Here is a 20,463-nt window from a genome sequence, read left to right on the forward strand (position 1 = left end):
TGCAGGGTGTGTCAAGGCCACGTTAGCCTTCCATCTAGCAGGATGTGGGGAAAGAGCGGGGAGGGGACAGCTCGAAGGGCAGAAACCAGAAGTTGTGCCCGAGTCTCCCTGCGTGGCCCGGGCGTAGGTGAGCGTGCTTGTGGCTGCTCCTGGCCGCATGGGGGGCTGGGAAGTGTAGTGCTGGCTTGAGCGGCCACGGAGGGGCTTCTGCTCGTAGAGGACGGGGCCCCTGGAGGCTGGCACGTAACTAGAAGCCCCTGCCCGGGTGTCGGCCACTTCAGGAAGAGACAGCCGCAGTGAACGGCAGCCAGTGACCAGAGCGCGACCGACTGGCTTGAAGAGCTTTGTGTCCAGAGGAGAGAAAACCCCCCAAGGAAGGGTAGCCAGAGGCCCAGATGGGAAACTTTAATCAGAGATTGAGTGGATGGGTGTTTTGCAAATGTTTAAGTAGCCATGATGCTACTACTGCATCATTTTTCATTTTCTTTCAAATTGACCGTGCCTCCTTTTTTTCGTGTTCTAGGGTTTGATGAAAACATTGAGTCTCAGGGAGAACTCATCCTGCAGGAATCCTTCCAAGTGTGGGACCCCAAAACCTTAATTCGAAAGGGTCGAGAACGGCACCTCTTCCTTTTTGAAATGTCCTTAGTGTTTAGTAAAGAAGTGAAAGATTCCAGTGGCAGAAGCAAGTACCTTTATAAAAGCAAATTGTTTGTAAGTATAGGCCTTCAGAATTGTAAGTTTAAAGGTGACACAGTTGCAGCTTCTTGTGGTCAGAGAAAAATTACTGTTTGTGGCCTTCAGTTTAACCTCCAAACTCCTAAAGTGTGACTCTGAAGCAGCTTCTTCAGTGAAATTCTGACAGCCTTGAGTCCACTGGAGGGCGCTTGTGAGTTTGAGTGTCCCTAGACCTAGGAAACTTGCTTTTTCTAAATTCCGTAGAATCCAACTGCAGCATAAGAAGACACTTCGTAAGTGAACTTAAATTATTTATCTCCTGTGTGCCTTAACTAGCTTTATAAATCAATCAGTCATGTTAGACTATAATTAAGTAAGTTCTCATCTCATTATAATTAATATTTCATTCACCGACATTGGAATTTATTGAAGCAGCCTACTGGGTGGCTAACTGTGGGCTCTTAATGATGAAGTTTGATTTTTTCATTAAAAATACATTTATGAAAAACAGCAGCAGAATACCATTATGAGAGAAAATGTATGTTATAAGCAGAAGTCGTTTTAAAGGTACCCAGCCCCACCTGCCTAGAGACAGCCTCCCTTGAGCGCTTGGTAGATAGAGTGATGCCTCTGAATTCTTCTTTAACTTGCCGGCGTACTTCCGGGCAAGAGAAACACACCTGGTGCTCTTTTGCATGGGTGGCAGCCCCACACGAGTATCTATAAACCACAGGTCGACGCTCCGAAAAGCCTCGGGCGGGTGTCATCCTCGCCTTCCCTGCGTGGGCGATATCTCAGAGGGCTTTCAACACAAAGTTGCTGGGCAGTGGGAGGAAAAAATCACAATCAGAGAATAGAAAATGGGGTAGAATTTGGTTTCTTCACAGGATATGGCAGATCGCTTATAAATATTGGTAGATGTTTGGACTTTGGATAACTTATACATTATACATTTTTATGGTATCCACGTATTAATCAAATTCCCGAAGTAATAGAATACTACCAAGTGTAGAAGTCATCTTAAGAATAATCTGGAGTTTGCAAGTTCAGGCTAACGATAGGCATACCATTTTCTTTGGCTTGTTTCCTGTTTGAGATTGTCTTTTGGATCACAGCCCACCTTACATCATTTTAGATCATATTGTAACTGGAAAGAAAACATGAAGCATTGCTGCCTAATAATTTCACTAGCTGGCCTTAATCAGTCCCTAGGGACCAAGCTAGTCTGTTTTAGAAGCTGATACATCTTCACTTAATTTATCTTTTAAAAGTTAAGGTTCCCTCAGAGGCCACAATTATGAATCACTTCCTTTGCTGGAAAGGAGAGAATGCATTGGGGTGAACCTGATTGCGGGGGAGGATGAAGACGTTGACCTTCATCTACACTCTTCCGTGTTCTGCATCTCCTGCAAATGCATGTATTATAGAGAGAAAGTTTGTCTCTTAGCCCCCTTAACATTATTGGCGAAATAGCAAACATTAATGCTATTGATAAACACAGTGGAAACGAACTGCGTTTTAAAATATCATTTAGCTTCTCCTGTGAAGCTAGTTCGTTAATGAAGGTGCGTGGTAGCAGCTCTTTTGCAACTAGGACAGACTCATTTTATTGTTTATAAGGTTGAAAATAGTCAGCTCTTGATTTTCCAGATAATAGGAAATAGAACTTTCCAGATATTTTGTTTTCTTCTTCTGGATTTGCTTGTTGACCTGCATCAGGATTTCCAGTGGAGGTGCTCAGAGGAAGCGAAAGAGATGAAGCCAATCATGTGTAGTCTAAGAACAAAATTTCCTCATTTTAACTAAAGTGAGGTCTAAGGAGTATGTATCAGTGTAAACAAAACCGTGTCATTACAACCTAGCATGAGCACAAGTCACCAAAAACGGTTTCCTTTGTCTCTGTTCTATATCCTGCCAGAATTTTACTGTTGCCTAATTATGTAATTGTCTTTTTATCCAGACCTCAGAGTTGGGTGTCACAGAACACGTTGAAGGAGATCCTTGCAAATTTGCACTGTGGGTGGGGAGGACGCCAACTTCAGATAATAAAATTGTCCTTAAGGTACGTCCATCCGAAGCTTGGGAATGTGCTTTGCGACAAGATTACCATGTCTGTGAGTGCTTTTTCCTGTTGTTGAGCCATATTGGTTTTCATGTCCTTTTATTGTTCCCTTTGTGTTCTGTAGAGATTGGGGATTACCACAAAAAGAACAGTAGGATAAATTCAGTTTGGTATTCTAGTGGTGAAATTACTCGAGCTAAATTTTTGCTTGCCTACAAAAGGTCACTTGGAGAAAGGTCTTTCTAAACTTCTCCATTCTTCCAGTCTTGCAAAGAATTGGGTGATTCCATAAGAGATGCAAGAAGTTGAGGTACAGGAGGAGGGAGATATGGACCAGGAGCTCCCATTGTGCACTTGACCTCTGGTTTCCAAAGGAGAATAGACACTTGATGAATCTGTGAGGGCCTTTGACAGTTTCAAGGCTGAACGTGCCAGGAGTCTTCATGGGGTCCTAAGAGTCTTTGGCTTTCCAGTTCGGAGGCAGAGAAAAAAAGTGGCGGGGTGGGGGGGCGGTCATGATCAGGTATAGGGTTTGGTAGTGTTATCGTTTAAAGTGTTTAAAAACACTAAGGGTGCTTTGGAGTGTGTAGTCTTTGAGGGAGGAATATATCTTTGAATATTTAATTTGAACGCTGTTTTGAGTGTACTAACCTCTCCTAGGAAAGTTGGAGGGCTCTAAGGGTGTCTTGTGGACTTCCCTCCTCCTGTGTTTGAGAAAATGCAGATGGAACTGTCTTCCTGAGCTATCTGGAAAGACCATAAGCGACTTCAGATGTAGCCGAAGATTTGTAGAATATTGGGAGACGAGCCAGAGGCTTAATGGGCCTCTGGTGTGTGGACTTGCATGTCAGCAATTTTGTCCCTTACATTCTTTTTGCATCTCTCTACGGTATTTCCAGCAACTGTGAGTTATTTAACAGTACAGCGCTCTTGTAGAGCCTGTACTTTAGTGACCGCTGACTGTGGAAGCCATTGTGTTCCTAAGGTCTTTATTCACATGGAAATGATGGATTGTTTTGCAATGAATGTATGACTACCAACCCAGTGTATTCTCGTTAGTACTGGCGTAAAGCCCTATAAAATATAAGTTGCACTGATAGCTCAATATTAGATAGCTGAACTTTTCTAAGGGATAAAGTTTTAAAGTATACTCAAGACCTTAAAACTGCCAACTCATGAGTATTTATCCAGATTAGCTGCAGTGACACATGCCAAAGGGTACATCTGGGAAATAGTGCCAGGTATTCTAGCCAGATACGGACTACTTTCATTTAGGACATAACAACGTACTCATGATTGCCGTTGAAGAATCAGATTTCCCTGCAGGCTTTACCAAATGAAAGTTTTCTAGGGAATTGAGGGTAATATTTTTCTGACTTCTAATGAGAGGCTAAAGGAAATGCTGTCCTTATTAATTTCAGAGACTGCTTAGCGGTGGTGGTGGCGGTGGTGATGGCGTAGATGGTGGTGGAGGTGGAGGTGGTGGATACCTTAGCAGTGGTGATGGGGGTTATGGTATAGGTGGTGGTGAGGGTGTCGGTGGTAGAGATGGTGAGGGTGTGATGGTGGTAGAGATGGTGAGGGTGGAGGTGGAGGTGGAGTTGGTGGATATTTTAGCAGTGGCAGTGGTGGTTATGGTATAGGTGGTGGTGAGGGTATAGACAGTGGTAGAGATGGCAGTGGTGTAGATGGTGTAGACAGTGGTGGTGGTGGCGGTGGTGACAGTAACGGTGGTAATGACGGTGATGGTGGTGGCCTAGTACTTGTAGAACAAAATTGTGACCTGTTTTTACTTTTACCGTCTGGAAAGGAGAATTTTATTTCTAAATCCTTTCTTGAACAGATTGAGACTACTGAGAGCATGAAACAAATTATTCCCTTCTCTTAGCCAAGTGGGGCCTTCGCTTAGTACTCTAGCTGGGTTACCTTTCTTTTACTGTCTCTGAAAAATTGGTGCCTTTATTCCTTGTTGAATTTCTTTAAGGTTAGGAGAATTGCTCTCCATAAAGGTAATGGTCAGTTTGCTCTACTTAAATTTTGAGAATTTTCTTTATTTCTGAACATGGTACATAACAGATCTCCAAACTTTGCCAAATGTCCTTTCTCAGATACTTCGCTTTGTTTAACGTCCCAGATATTTGTCTCAGGCATTTAAATGCCAGTAGCTCTGTGTTGTTCACAGTTGTCCATCCTGAGATGCTGATTTCGTGCACAGATTCCCCTGTTCCCTAGTCACGCTGCCTCCTGCCCCAGGAGAAATCGGTTTAACTGCTCTCCTGGCATCAGATCTGGGGAGAGGGACAGGAGGCTCCTTTTCTCCTTCACTTATTTCTCTGTTACTGCCTCTCATTAACTTTGAAGACACACCCTCCAGTGAAAACATTTTATTTAGAAAGAGAGTTCCCAATTTTAATTTCCTTCCCCAGCATGGGCTTTGACCTTGTATTTTCAAAAACAAGGTCCACCACGAGAAAATGCTGGGTTCCCCTCCCTGCGTGATCTCATCCATAATCCCACTGACGATTGTTTTAATCATTCACAGGGAATTATGCTTATATCATAGGAGGTTGATGTTTTCCGTAAGGAAATTAAAAACTGTTACTAAGGCCCAGAACATGTAAAAAAGGGAAAAAAAAAAAAACCCACCTCCTTTGAGGCACAGTGAAAGAAAAAAATCTGGAAAAAGTGATGCCGTATGTGTTCATTCCACCGATGCTTGTTGAGCATCTACGATGTGTCATTTCCAGAGAACCTTTCTCCAGTGTTGCAGTGGAGTTGAGGGAAATCCACCATATGTAACTGGCAGTAGGCTACCCTGGGTTATCCCAGTGGTCTAACCAGAGGTGGATACAGGCAGAGATTGGGGGGATGGGCTGGGGTGTCCACCCCCCGGGAATCCCGGCTTCTTCACCTGCTGGCAGTGTGGCCTTAGGCACATTTCCGGTGTGTCCACACTGCAGGTCCTCATTTATAACAGGAGGATTAGGGAGGCCCCAACTCCACAGAGTGCGGGTGGGGATATGGGGAGCGGACGCAGCTGGGGAAATGGTGCAGCTGCACCAGTTGATCGTGAGTCCAAGGGGGCGAGGTGGCGAGCTCTGGGGCACTGGCCACTTGTCTGCCTAAAGGGCCTCAAGACACTTGGGTTTGGGGGTGGTTGTGTTTTCATATTTACCCAGGGCTGCTTAACAGGTCTTAGGGCTGGAGAATGATTGATTACTAGAATATTCAGAGATCTGGAATAACATGAATGCTATAGAATAAAAACGGTCTTGATGACAGAATATTCAAAATTAGGGTCATTTATTTGGTGGGAAATTAAACACAGGAGATGGTTGCTTTTCTGCTGAAAAGTTATTTTTTAAATGGGCAATTCCAGGAATGCAGGGACCTGAGTGTGGTTAGTGCAGGTTCTGGAAAAGGCCCCTTCTGTATCCTGATTGATTCTAACACTTTGTCAAGGCCTCCAGTATAGAAAACAAGCAGGACTGGATCAAGCATATCCGGGAAGTGATCCAGGAAAGGACCATTCACCTGAAAGGCGCCCTGAAGGAGCCCATTCACATCCCCAAAACAGCTCCGGCAACGAGACAGAAGGGAAGGAGGTCAGTGCCTGGGGATTTTTTTGTAAGTTTGCTTTTATTGAAGGAAAGGAACAAGGCAATGTTAACATACTATTTTTCAAAAATCATTTTTCTCAAATATTTTTGAGAAGTATTGAGGAGTAATTTTTTAAAGAATACAATTTATATATAACATCATTCTTAGTAATGAAATTCCTTTGTCAAGACAACAACCTCCTTCAGCTTAAAGTAAATGAAAGTCTGTATGCAAATCCCTAATTCTTTTCCTTTTCCACCCCAAGTGTTATTAATCTGTGCTCCTGTGTAAGTCGTGCATGTGACCTTGGACAGGTTGTGTAGCACCTAGACGTTTTTGCTTCTCATTTCTAAAATGGCGGTGACCCTATCAACTGGATTTTTATTACTGTGAGAACTAAGTGCAGTGGTAGATGTTAGACTCTCAGCCCAGGGCCCAGCAAAAAACCTGTTCTCAGTGGAGAGTCAGTCATGTATCGTCATTAATACCGTGGTGGCAGCCGTAATCAGAGACCGATTTGCACCTCTTTAAACAAATCTGTTCTTCCTCCAATGGCTGATAGCCCATCTTTACCATTCTTGAAAAGCAAATCCAGCAATGTCAGGAATTTCTCTGTGTCTCCAGGGATGGAGAGGATTTGGATAGCCAAGGAGATGGCAGCAGCCAGCCTGATACGATTTCAATCGCATCCCGGACGTCTCAGAACACGCTGGACAGTGATAAGGTGAGCCAGAACTAGCCCTTTCTTTGGGGAGGTGCATGTGGCCAGTCTCCGGTCAGTCGATAAATGACAGTTTGTCATCAGCATTTCAAACAGCTGCCATGGGTTAAAAGAGGTGCCCGGACGTGGTACCAGGAGCAAAGATTTGCAGTGTCAGGGCTAGCAGACTTGAACCCTGAAGATTCAGGAAAAAGTCACTCGCCCTTTCCAGTGCCGTTACATGGTTTTCTATCCGAGTGTTCTAAGGCAGTGTGTTTAAGCTTTTTTATTTTATATTAAGCAGAAGACCCTATTATTTTAAATTAAGTCTTACACAGAGCCCTGGTGTGTGAAAGCGGGGCGCTCTGATTGAAGCAGGGGCAGCGGCATCTGCCGGTGGGCCCTGAGGCGTCCGTGGACTACCCGCCAGGAAGGAGGATCTGATTTGCAGCAAAGAAGTCTGTAGGTTTACCTTCTACAAGCAGTGGCCTAGAGTGTCCTGTGATTCTGTCTTGATAGAATCAACTAACCTACAAAATAAACTGATGGGAGAAGTTGGAACCCTGGGCTTACGTGATGCACAGGTGACCAGAGTCCCCTGTAAAAGCCAGTGGAGGCATTGATGTCCACAGAGTCCTCAGTTCCTACTGAGATAAGCACCTATTCTGTTCTTTTTCTAGAAGGCTTACGACCAAGTTCTTAAAACAAGGTTTTGACAGCAAGTAGGGGTTTCATTGAACTTGCCGTTGGTTCAGAATTCCTGGGTTTCTCAGTGCCTGACACGGGCTGGACTTTCCCACGAGAGACCTTCGTCCCGAGGGGGCTGGAGGAGTCTGCCTTTGCACGATGTCTCCACAGCCCACTCGCTGTCCTGACCTCCCGTCATTTGGAGACGGCTGCTGTCAGAGGAGAGAGCCCAGTGTAGGGGTTTGCTTCAGAGGGCAAGTCTGAGTCCCAGGCTTCGGTCTTTTCTCACTTGCTTTCGCAGAATTCATGGTGTTGAATGTTGTTTCCAGGACAGAAGTGAGTAGGTTTAAAAACATTGGTTTCCTACATTGATTTCATTTTCAGACTTCTAATAGGAGTAATTAGCTCTTTCTCAACCTCCTTTTTGACTTCACTAAATGATGAGTCCTAGAACTTAAATGCTTAGAGTAACAGGACTGGAGAACAAAAACAATGTCTCGTTTGATTTTGTTCGGAGCTCAGTGTATTACGTTCAGAAAATATTTCTCTCCAGTAGTAATAATGAGGAATAAGATAAATGACATGTTCAATCATTTGGTCCCTAATAGCCTCTTTCCCCGAGGCCCCCCCCCCCCCATAGTCATTCAGTGAAGAAAATAAAGTTTGAACTTGGAAACATTTCATTAGAGTAATCCCAATTATTTTCTTTTAAAAAAGTAGTAATTGAGGTGACTGGGTTATCTTAATAGTTACACAAGACTTCCACCTGAAGGAAAGGTCCAAAGTAATCGTGGCTCCTGCCGAGGGGACCAATTCACAGACTCGCCAAGGCTGAGCATCGCCGCCCCAGCTGGAGGTCCACCAAGCCCCCAAACTCGCAGTCTTACCAGATGTCCTCTCATGGATCTGGTCTGGGTTTACCTGAGTTTAAAAGTTTATTTAAAAAACAGGTTATTTGAATGAAATTGCCAGAGAAAAATAAATATCAAAAGTTCTGTCCTTTGGAAGGGGTGTTAAGATTTTTCTGGTGGTTGGCCCAAGGAGAAAGGGTAGCTTTGCAACCACCCTTGGGTGGTTTATGTATAAATGGGTGGTGGGGGGAGTCTGGAAACGCCCCCTGCATCTGGGAAGGGGCTCCTGGCTCTCCAGCCCCCGGCTCTGAGATGGAGCTGCCTGGTACCAGGTTGTGCCTCTGGCCCACAGAGAACCGTGTGCTAGTGCCCCCGGGCTCCCTGTCCCCCAACACTGGGGGCTGGCAGCTGCGGGGCGCCGACCGGTATTCACAGGGGGTTTGCCCCAGAGATGAGAGGCTCTGCCCTGGAGTTAGGAAGAGGCAACTCGTTCTACTTCGAATCTATTATAGCAAAATAGGCTTATGTGAACTTGGATTTGAGTCTGTACAACTCCTGTAGAAAAATAAGGCATTATCCTAGGAACTGTTGCTTTTAAGACAACACATTGGGCTTCCCTGGTGGCGCAGTGGTCGGGAGTCCGCCTGCCGATGCAGGGGACACGGGTTCGTGCCCCGGTCCGGGAAGATCCCACATGCCGCGGAGCGGCTGGGCCCGTGAGCCATGGCCGCTGAGCCTGCGCGTCCGGAGCCTGTGCTCTGCAACGGGAGAGGCCTGCATACCGCAAAAAAAAAAAAAAAAAAAAAAAAGACAACACATCAGGTACCCAGTGAGAGAGAAGGGATACATCACTAGCAACAGTATAGGTTTGTGGAAATTAATCATTTTACACTGGGGAATTAGAATTATTAAAGAACTGCCCCTTAAATATTTTATTTGTGAAGGTAACTCACCAGTTTCTGTTTACCTCATCTCGTACCTTAGGCACCGAACTTCATTCCGTAGCTCAGAAATCCCGCCAGGGCCCCTTCTGCAGGTGCCGCCTTGCCTGTGCTCCCGGGTGAAGCTGTGACAGCAGCCCCTCACTCAGCCGCTCTCAGCCTACCTGATGTTCTCATGACCCTTAACCATCTCGCGTAGTGACATGCCAAAACTGCTTTCTTAAGTGGATGTGGCATGTATTTAATACCCCTCATTGAGGCCATAGGTCCTTAATAGGAAGTACACAAAAAGGGTGAAATGTCTTCCTAAGACCGTAGAATGGCAATGGGTTGTCTTCCTCCGTTCTTGTGTTCTGTATTTGGGAGGAAAATAAGCAGCGTGTGACACTTAATACGGATAAGTCAGAATGTGGAGTTTGGAGGGGCCGTACCCATGAGGCCTTATACAAAAGAAGGCCCATGTTTGCGACCACACATATGCCTACACATGTCTGTTCTCTGCTTTGGGGAGGTTTTTCTCCTTTTATGTACTTCTCTGGTAGAACATTTCAGGGTCAGTAGATGATTCAGGAGAATACATTTAAGAAACTGCATCCTTTATGGAGTCAGTTTGTAAAATGCACTGTTACTCTGAACTAGGCTTAAACAGAAAGCCCTGTTATCTCTGATGGCAGTAACTTTTCATATGTCCCAAGGTTCTTTCCACCCTACATATTTCAAGTTTAAATAGCCTCTGATGACATGGGCAGATAGGTCTGGCAAGGGAAATTACTTAACCATATTCTGCCTGTCTGACTTAATTTATGATGTCTGTTATGAGTTAGTTGTTATCATGGAGTTTGGTTCCATTTCAGAAACCGGGTGGGGGGATGTTTTCGGCTTGGCCTCTTGGCGAACTCTTGAGGCGAAGTTGTCTGCCCAGTGCTATAGTAACTCTCAGGTGAGGCACAGGGCTTTAGAAGAGTCACGTAAGGAGGGGCCTGGAGACACCCTCTCTCGAGGGACACTGTTAGCAGATACAGACCACAGGGCCCCCGAGCACCTTTCCTTCTTTGCAAACGTCGGTTTTAAAAGCTGCCGTCTCCTTGTTCCAGATGTAAGTGTAGCGCTGATTCTTGCCCTTATTAATGGTGCTTGTGCTGATAAGGCGATCTCATGAAAATACAATTTGGGTCCCAAAGAAATCACATGCTTGCCAGATTCTTGTCTCATTTGTTCTGAGCTTGTCTCCCTGATGTTGGGAGGGGACGCCTCCAGGTCACTGCGGGGACGAGGGAGGCCAGGTGACCCTCGCAGGGCCACCCGGAATAGAGAGCGGAAGCCAGAAACGGAATGTGGATCTAATTACCTGGCGGGGTCTAGACCCTGTTATTTCACACTAGAGCTGAGGAGGAACTAAATATTTTGGCGTATTAAAGGAGCATTTTTAGTATTTTTTCCTTCTGTATGCATTATTAGTCTGTGGTTTGCTTCATATAACAAAAATTTATATTATAAGGAAAATGGAAAATATGCGAATCAGATATAGGCTACTACTATAGAACAAACCATCTTGAGGTCAGGATGAAAAAAATAACCAAGGCCAGACAGGGCAGGCTGTGGAAAAGCGGCCCGAGGCAGCAGGGGGCCAGGTGTGAGCCTTCTCTAGGTCTGAAGCCGAGCTGTGCTTATTTGTAATGAACGAGAAATTCAGCTGAGACTTGATACTTGGCACGAATTTTGCCCCTAAGCTTGTGGTGAGTATGTGAATTCACACATTTAAAAAAAATAAATGGTTTCAGTTACTTTTCATGAAGTATATATAGCACTGTGTTGGGGATATGAAATTTATGTAGTTTAAAAAGTCAATAAACCTCTGTGAAGTGACAGTCTGCACCATAGGAACTTGGATGGATTTACATAAATTGCAGCGCTGAGGTAGTATATAAAGTCATTAATGCCAGTACGTTTTAAGATGAGGCTGGCTTCAAGTTTTGGAGAAAGGAAGCCTGCATTCAGCCTACTTAGGAAGTGCCTCGTGCTTGCATTCAGCCCCGTCCCTCACATACCTGGCACTGTGTGCCACCCGCCTAAGCTCACCCTCTCCCCTCTGCCCGCAGCTGCCAGAAGCAGGAGGGAGCCTTGGCTCGAGGCACTGCCCAGCCTGCTGCCCTTGCCAGGGTGTCCCAGAGCCTCGTGTAGGTTTGCCCGTGTGGGCATGAAGTTGAGTCGCTTCGTTCACAAGCCTTTCTGGGGACAGCACATAGTTTTAATCCCGGGACGTCAGTTAAGGGTCCCGACTCCGCCCAGAGGGTAATGGAGTCGAGTAAGCAACGTATTTAGCGTCCAACAGCAGATGGTTAAGAACAAGCAGGTGCTCCCCAGCAGCCTCTCTGTGCCTCGGTTTCCTCATCTGTAACAGGGGACAGTATGACTCCCCCCTCTAGGGCTGTGACCATTAAAAACGTGCATTTGGAACAGTGCCTTACACGCCCTGAGCACTGCCTAGATGTCGACAGTCACTGTGTCTTCGTTTCAAAAATTGCCTCATTCTCCCTCATTACTGGCTGTTGCAGACCCGCTGCACATCGGCCTCTTAGTGAGCACTCCTGCCTGCGGTGGATTTAGAAGCTAATTGTGTTCCTTAGGAGCTAGAAGCTGTGCTAAGGGTAAATTGCTCAGACTCAGTTCCTGAACTTGCACGTCTTGGTGGCTCAACAGCTGAATACTGATCACGTATTGAATGGGCAGCCTCTGAAGAAGCGGGAGACTCTTGCTTGAAACGTTTTCCCAGCCGCTCCCCTGTAATCCTACCGCATCAGCCGTAGGATGAGTCCGTGCTCTTCACGAGGTCGGTTCGTGCCTTCCCAGGTGCAAGGGCATCGAGCCCTGTGCAGCCCAGGACAGGTGCCGTTCCACAGGAACAAGCAGAGAAAGCCCTCCCCGCTGGCAGCCTGGCGAGGGTGGCCCCTGGCATTGGTTCCCTCTATCTTTCTAAGTGACTGTGGCTTTTTATAGTTTTCAACACGTTTCTGAAGTGCTCTCATGAAGCCACAGAACGAATGCAGCCTTTGCTAACTTTACTCAATCAGAAAAACAAAATCCCCCATGCTAGAGCAGAGAGCCTCAGTTCTAAGAAAAGGCAGAGTTTTCAAAACTACAACTTTAGGTATAACTGTTAACAAAAGTGCTTCTAAAAATAGTGGTGCATCGGGAAGTGCTTTTCAATGCAAGTTTTACAGTACTGGTCAAAGTCACTGCTGACAATGGCGGCCCATCTTTGATTCAGACTCGAGGCTGGTGGTTTATCCTGGTTGTTCTTCCTCTGGGTGAGGGACCCAGTCGGCTGGTTACCTGGCTGTCATACCTTAGCTTGTCAGGGGGAAAAAAAGAGGCCTTTCAAATGAACTTTTCTGGTTAAGTGCTGCTTACCCAGGAAACACAGCAAACAGGCTCCTTTGGGCTCAGTTGTCTCAAGAGGGGTCTTGCTTTCCAGGGCCTGTGATTGAAAGTAGTACAGGTGGGGTCCAGCTGACTGCTTCCTGAGCCTCATTCGTGTTTCTGCTTTTCAGCCAACGAAGCTTTTCATTCATGCCCCGCGGCTCAGCCCTCGGCGCCTCTCGCTCTAAAATGTTCAGAGTGAGGACAAGTGTGGCATTGGTCCAGGCCAGCTGCTGCTGAGCCTGGAGGCCTGGTACCTGGGAGCTGTCCTCTCTCTGATCTGCTTGGCTTTTTACACTTAAAGTTTGCCTTTTCAAATATATCTTTTAAATTTAGCTTCTTGACATCTAACTTTCCACTGCACCTCATGTGTATCCCAGTCAAGGAAGGCTTCCAAGGGATATTTGCATGTCAAAACCAGCGTGTGATCACATTAGCAAAGAGTAAAGGATTAACCTCCCTGAATGTTACACTCAGTATTTCTTTTCTGGGTAAAAATGTTGGGTAGGGTAAGCTGCTGCTTTTGAAAACGTTTTTTCTCACAGATTTTCTTTTTCTTTTCTTTTTTTCTGTTTCCTTTTGTTTCGTTCTTTTCTTCTTTTTCTTGGGGGAGGGGTGGTAAGAAACAACATTTTTGCCAGCTTAACCATTTTTCAGTTCTGACAGATTTCTTTTTGCACCCCAATCTGTGAGAGATTCACAGTGGTCCTCTTGGAAACCCAGCAGCAGATTTTGTGACGGCTTCTCCTGTGAACTTGGCCTTGAGTTTGGGGTAAGCAAGGGGCCTGATGGTCCCGTGGTTAGGACGGCCACTGAGAAGCCCAAGCCTCCAGCCTCCGCGAAGTTGCCCAGGGAGAAGCTGGGGTAATGCGTTTCCTTGGGGAATTGTTCTGACTGCCGGTGGTGGCCTTTCTCTTGTAACCACGGAGCTGGTAATTCACGGAGCTGTACTTTCTAGTCCCCTTTAAGCGAGGAGCCACTCTTTGGTCTGCCCTGTGTGAAGCCTGCACAAAACCGCAAGGCCCTTCTAGTGCCTGCACCGTGCTGGGCTGTAGAATGTGACTGTGGGTTGGTACACTCTATTCCATAGGAGTAGGTGGCTTTTAGTAGACCGCTTCCCCCTCTCCTTCTGAAGCGCTCTCAGAAAGTTGGCCAGACACCCACCTGCAATTGATCTTAGCTTCTCGAAGCAGATTCATTCACAGGGAGGACTACACCATCCGCGTGTCAGTTGTAAAGAGCCCCTGTTCCTCTGGCGGAACCCGCCCCAGAAGTCATCTGCGAGCCAGTCATTCACATCAGGTGTTTGCTGTTGTCTCCCGAGAACTGTATGTTCTCGTAAAGTAGACATGCCTCATTGCAGAGCTCCAGGGAGGGGATGCCAGAGCCCGAGCGGTGGGTGAGAAGCACCCAGCCACGGCTCTGCTTCAGTTACTGTCTTTAACTGGGTTCAGGCAAAGCAAAACAATATACCGTGGTTCCTCCAGAAAATGTAAAAAGGAAAGTTCTGTTCTGTGTGACGGTTTTTGAAGGTTCACGTGCCTGCGACCAGGTGAGTATTTCATTCTTTTGGGTGAAACACAGCAACTTGTTCATTTTCAGTCATTGAGAGAACTCAGGCAAGGGGGCCCTGGTTTGGTTCTGCGAATCGTCCGTGCATCAGCATCACTGGAGTTCCCCCCGGCAGCCCTTTCGTGGCTGGTCTTGGAGGAGGCATTTCATTATAGTATCCACGGTCCGTGCTCCAGTTAAGGCCGTTTTACTGTCATGCTTTTTAGTCACCACATTTAATTTTTTTAAGGTGAAAAGCAGAAAGATTGGGAAAAGAATATCTTCTGATGAGAATGTCACAAGAGTTAATGTGAGTCATGGAAATTGAGATTTTCATAAATTGCAATCCTAAACCAAATGCTTGTGGTAAGGAGCCCGTGATACAAGTCCATAAAATATAGAGATGTGCAAAAGATAATGTGAAAACTTTCACAAAATATGGTTGGAAAGGAAAAGTGAATTTTTAAAGTAGATAAATGGAATGGTAACACTTTCAACATAGTGAAGAAATGTCACTGACAATAAATAAGGATAACCCAACCTTTTTCTAATTAGGAGATCAGTTCTACATAAAAGGCTGTAATGACTTGCATTGATACTCGAAAATAGTTATTTTAAGTCTTTTATACAAAAAAAAAAGTCTTTTTAATTAACAAGCCTGGTCTTAAAGACAAGCTTTGGAATAAGTTTAAAATATTCAAATGCGAACACTGAGGCAGAAATCCACGGGTTGTCTCCTCTCTGGACTAGAAAACACCCATTTAATCCTCCCCTTATAGATTTGTGCAGGAGATTCTTATGGGAAAAGTCAGTTTATTCTTAGGGGTAGAGCCAAGAAGATATGGTTTTCTTAATGATAATTCTAGCACTGTTTGAAGACATTCTTCTGGTACTAGATTTTGTTACTAACTCTCTAAAGGCTTTGAGAAAGAATTTTGACTCAGTATGCGATTCTTTGTCAGAACAGGCTTGATTTTCATTTCTCAGGCTCTGTCAAGTGCACAGATGTTTCCAATAGTTCTGATTACTCTGTGAGGGGCTGAAAACTCAGCGCCAGAAAGAAAGTCTAGCTTCATTCCTCTTGGCAGCCGCTTTCTCCCTTCCCACCCTTCCCCCACCCCCAGAACACACCACGTGGCTTTGAGCAGTCTGAAAAGTTCCTACAGTGGGAGAAGGAGACCAGCACAGGCCGGTGATGAGGGAACACGTCTGAAGTGGAGCTTCCCAGGGCCGGGGGTGGTGACACGCGGGGACCACGTGCACGAGCGGGCCCAGCAGACGGGCGGCTCGGGCCAAGGGAAGGCTCCATAGGGAGTGCAGGCCTGAGGGGCCTCGGCAGGCTGGGCTCCCCATGGGGCTTGTTCACGGGTCACATTTTCCCTGGGATGGGAAACATTCCTCCTTTTGGTTACAGGGATTAACCACTTCCATAACGTGGGGTTTTACGAGGAAAATTCTTCTCCGGGCTGGGCCTTTGCTGTTGACCTTTTAACATTAGCATCTTCGAGTGTTCACAGAGAAATGTGTGAGATTCAGTGTAGTTTTTCCAAAGAGAAGTTTGTAAAATTTAGAAGGGGGTTAGCCACTTGGGGAAAATGTCCTTTGTGGCCCAGCAGAGACAATTCCTTTTGTCGATATTTGTTTTATTTTGGAAGAGTTTTGTTTTGCTTTCTGTGGTTGTCAAGTGGACATGTGTTTCTTATTCTAAATATCTGAACTTTCTCTGGAAAGACAGGAGGGCAGTGGAGAGCATGGAGCGTGACAGAGGGCCGGCAGGCAGCCGAGGACACTGCAGGGCTGAGAGTAGGAGTCAGTTCTCTGCCGGGGGTGGGGCTGGGTGGCCTCTCTGGAACAGGATGTTTCCCGGCAGCAGGCCTGGCCGCCCCTTCCTCCTGCACATCGCAGCTCAGCCCGGCGACCGTCTTCTCTTCTTCTGTGGTCTCTGTGCTGATGCCCAAAGGGGGGACAGGAAACACACAGGCAGAGTTCACTCCCGAAGTCACAGAGGAAGAGCCCATGTTTTGTTTTGGTTTTCAGACAGCTCACTTTTACAGCAAACCTATCTTACCTTTTTCACTTCAGCAAATGTGTGACCACTTGCTGGGTACAAAGCCTGCTGCTAGCTTCCTCTTACAAGCTGTGCGCCGACCCTTGGCACCTGGGGCCTCACACACTGGGCATGGAATGGTCGCAGAAGAATGACACAAACCTGCTTTCTGGTGCGGAGGACAGACACACACACACACACACACACACACACACACACACACGCACAACCCAAAGCCTGGCTCGTGTCAGACTTGAGACGTAATTTGTTTAAGGACAGAGTGCTAAGGACGGTAGACACAGGAGCAGCTTCTCAGAGGGATTTGACGGGGGCTGAGACGAGAGCAGCTGGGGAGGTGAGGGCTCCAAGCAGAAGGGCTCACGGACACAGGGCATGCAGGACCCACCTCAGAAGGAGGACGTGGCCGCTCTGGGCTGTGAAGCACGGGAGAAGCACGAAGCCTGCCCGGGGAGGCGGGCTAGGACCCGGTGACGGGAACGTTGCGTCTTATACTAAGGAATGTGTGCCTGAGGTTCTTGAACAGGAGGATGGCATGTGTGAACATTTTAAGAAGGGAACTGTGGCAGCAGTGTTCAGGTGGTTTGGAAGGAAAGCCTGGATCGGGCAGGGCACTCAGGGGACCAGTGCAGAAATCCGGATGAAGTGATTGGTGTGGGCGTGCTGACGAAGGGAGAAGTCAGAAACACATTCTAGAATCCGACTGACCGTGTTTCAGGGGTGCAAAGGAGTGCGGTTGACTGTGATACCGTTACCCAAAAGGCAACGCTGGAAGAGAAACAGGTGTGAGGGCGAGTAATGAGTCACGTCCCAGACTCACTGCTTTGAAGGGCTGGGGAAGCAGCAGGCCCGGATGCCTGCTCGGAAGTGCCCAGCACGGAGGCTACGGCGTGCAGTCTGAGCCTGGGGCTGCCCGGATTGGAGGGCCAGAGGGGGTGGGCCAAGGACGGGGAGCTGGTCACAAGGTTCTCCTACAGAGGGGCGATAATGAGCATACCTGTGAGCTGTCCCCAGGGAGCGTTCGGTCTAAGGGAAGATGCACAGCAAGTGGTCGTGAGAAGGCCCTGCACCTGTTTTCCAAGCAGAGATCATGGAGTTGGTGCTCTTTACAGAGTTCCTGGGTGTGCTTCAAAGGGCCCAAGACTTAGAAGAGGTCGGACAGAAAATGGGAGTGAGCTGAGAGGAGGGAAGGAGGGAAAGGCCCTTCAGGCCAGAAGCCACGTGGCACGTGAGGGGTCAGCCGGTGTCCACGCAGCATGTGGAGGGATGTGTTGAGGCCTGGGGCGGGGAGGGAGCCGGGGCGGAGCTGGGGTGCGTGGCGGCAGTGTGGGGCGGGGAAGCTTGCTTTAGGGAGTATCCTGGGGGCTGGCGAGGGCTCTGGAAGGGTTTTGGAGAGAGAAGGGCGTGCTCCGCCCGTGCTTCCGGATACTGCGCTCCCTGCTCTGCGGCTCTCCTCCCGATCTGGGGGGCACAGGTGCTGCCCCGGCCGCACCGCTCTCACCAGGCCGGAACCGACCTCCATCTGATTTATCACCGTATTTCGCAACAATCCCCCCAAAGGCCTACAAGCAGAGTTCTTACTAGTCTGCCCTAAGTTTAAAAATGAGTGCAGTTGACCTTTAAACGGATGCAGTGCCCTGGTTCACTCATATGTGCGTTGTTTTTCAATGAGTACACATGTGCTGTAAATGTATTTTCCCTTCCTCATGATTTCCTTAATAATATTTTTTTCTAGCATACTTTATTGTCAGAATACAGTGTGTAAAACTTATGACATACAAAATACGTGTTAGTCAACGGTTCATGTCATTGGTAAGGCTTCTGGTCAACGGTAGGCTACCAGTCGTTATGTTCGGGGGGATTCGAAAGTTAGACGCAGATTTTTGACCGTGCAGGGGGGTCGGTGCCCCTAACCACCGACGTTGTTCAAGGGTCACCAGCACGTGGCACTCTTTGAGAAGGGACATATGTCTCAGGCACAAAAGTAGTTGGACACTCTCATGGAAAACCATCAGATTCTGACAGTGTAACACACAGAAAATCATTATTATACATTAGAATGTGAAAAAGTAAACGTTCGAGTGTTTCGAAAGGGACGTAAATTAAGGGACAGGGAAACGGGAGAGCCCTCATTCGGCTGGTGCCCAGTGCTCTGACCCAGCTGTGGAATGGGAGCTGAGCTCCCGGCCCAGGCGCCAGCCTCGCCTGCTGAGGGCCGGTGGCTTGGGCTCGCTGACCTGTCCCCTCCCTCCCCAGCTGTCCGGCGGCTGTGAGCTGACAGTGGTGATCCACGACTTCACGGCCTGTAACAGCACCGAGCTGACCATCCGCCGTGGCCAGACCGTGGAAGTCTTGGAGCGGCCCCATGACAAGCCTGACTGGTGTCTGGTGCGGACCACCGACCGGTCCCCCGCGGTGGAAGGCCTGGTCCCCTGCGGCTCCCTGTGCATCGCCCACTCCAGAAGCAGCATGGAAATGGAGGGCATCTTCAACCACAAAGGTAGGAGTTCGCGGGCGTGGATGGCAATGACGGTCCTACTGGAAATGACACCAGTGCTTCTGTCCCTGCTTCCTGCAGCCTCATAATAGGTACGATCCCTCTTGGTCACTCGTGCCCCAGTCCGTTATCCCTGTGTCTCTGGGCCTTCTTAATCCATCTGGAGCTGAGATGGAATAAGGATTTCACCTGTCACTCAGAAATAATGAAGCATCGCCTCATTTCCCAAGGCCGCGTAATAAGATAGCTGGTTAGCGAAGGACAAGGGGGCTGTTGTTGGGGGCCAGTGCCATTCATAAATGGAGGAGACAGAGAAGACGCTGTTCTCCTCCAGGTGGTGTTGGAAACAGGTAGGGGAGGTGGGACCAGACTCAGCATTCTCCTGATCAGGTTTTCACAGTGTGGATTCTTTATTTGGTTAGTGTTCAGTGCTAGACAGTCAAGCATGCAGGTTCTGAGAGTTTGTCTTTATAGCTTGCTAAAGTGTCTTGGGGCATCCCAGACTCCCCAGGTTCCCTGCCTGGAGAGGGGACGCAGCTGGACCCCCCGGTGGGGAGGCTGGCCAAGCCAGGCAGGGCTCAGTGTCAGGGGTCTGCAGCTGTGACAAGAGAGGTGGCTTTTGGAAAAAAATGCTTTTCAACTGAAATAACAGGGTATTTGAACAAAACGGCATTTGGCACTGGGGACTCCTTTAGAGGCCGGCAACTGTAGCAAGGCCGCTTTTCCACGTGTGTCTGGATGGGTCAGTAACGAGCTCCCCGCGGGAGTTATGAGAGTCTGTTTATCCTGAATGTCCAGCATGGTTGCTGCTGGACTGATGTGGCTTGAAACGGGACCTGTCTGAATTGAGCTGGTCTGCACGTGCAAAATACACACTGGATTGCAAGACTTACCATGAAAAAAGAATGTGTAATTATTTTATAGTCATTGCAAACTGGTACTATAACATACTTTATAGGGTGGGTTAAATAAAATGTATGATTAAAATTAATTTCACCTGTTTCTTTTTACCACTTAAATGATGGCTACTAGAAAAATTTAAATTACATACGCAGCTTGCACTGTGTCTGTTGGACAGTGCTGGTTTAATCTCTCATCTTACTGAGGAGCTAATTTGAGCCTTTAACACCTTTTCAGAAACACTGAGCTATAGCTTCTAGAAAAATGTAGAATGGGTAGAGTTTATATGCTTCAAACTGCATTAGGTCAGCCTTCGTTTTTCTGCCATGCTGGCAGATGGCCGATTCTTCCAGATCTGGGGGTCAGCGGTTGGTTTACCATTCCTGAGAGAACTCTACTATACTCTGCATATTCCAGTTCTTTTAATTTTGGAACATTCCAGTTGCTCCCTCCGTTGGTCAGCTGTGCCCTCTTTTTTTTTTTTTTTTTTTTTTTTTTTTTTTTTTTTTTT

The 20,463-nt window shown here is 47.2% G+C and overlaps 1 protein-coding gene across 6 annotated transcripts in view; it reads left to right on the forward strand.

The window, feature by feature from the left end:
• Positions 1-20,463, forward strand: part of TRIO (trio Rho guanine nucleotide exchange factor) — a 374,102-nt gene that overhangs the window by 275,898 nt on the left and 77,741 nt on the right. For all 6 annotated transcript variants that reach the window (XM_029218706.1, XM_029218711.1, XM_029218708.1 and 3 more), the window contains 5 exons: positions 524-714; positions 2,639-2,740; positions 6,203-6,345; positions 6,965-7,064; positions 18,812-19,055. In XM_029218706.1, the coding sequence (XP_029074539.1) occupies positions 524-714; positions 2,639-2,740; positions 6,203-6,345; positions 6,965-7,064; positions 18,812-19,055 (780 nt within the window). The remainder of the gene's footprint in view (positions 1-523; positions 715-2,638; positions 2,741-6,202; positions 6,346-6,964; positions 7,065-18,811; positions 19,056-20,463) is intronic.

Source organism: Monodon monoceros, unplaced genomic scaffold, assembly GCF_005190385.1.
Source record: "Monodon monoceros isolate NGI ecotype Baffin Bay Population unplaced genomic scaffold, NGI_Narwhal_1 Super_Scaffold_12, whole genome shotgun sequence".
Taxonomy (NCBI): Eukaryota; Metazoa; Chordata; class Mammalia; order Artiodactyla; family Monodontidae; genus Monodon; species Monodon monoceros.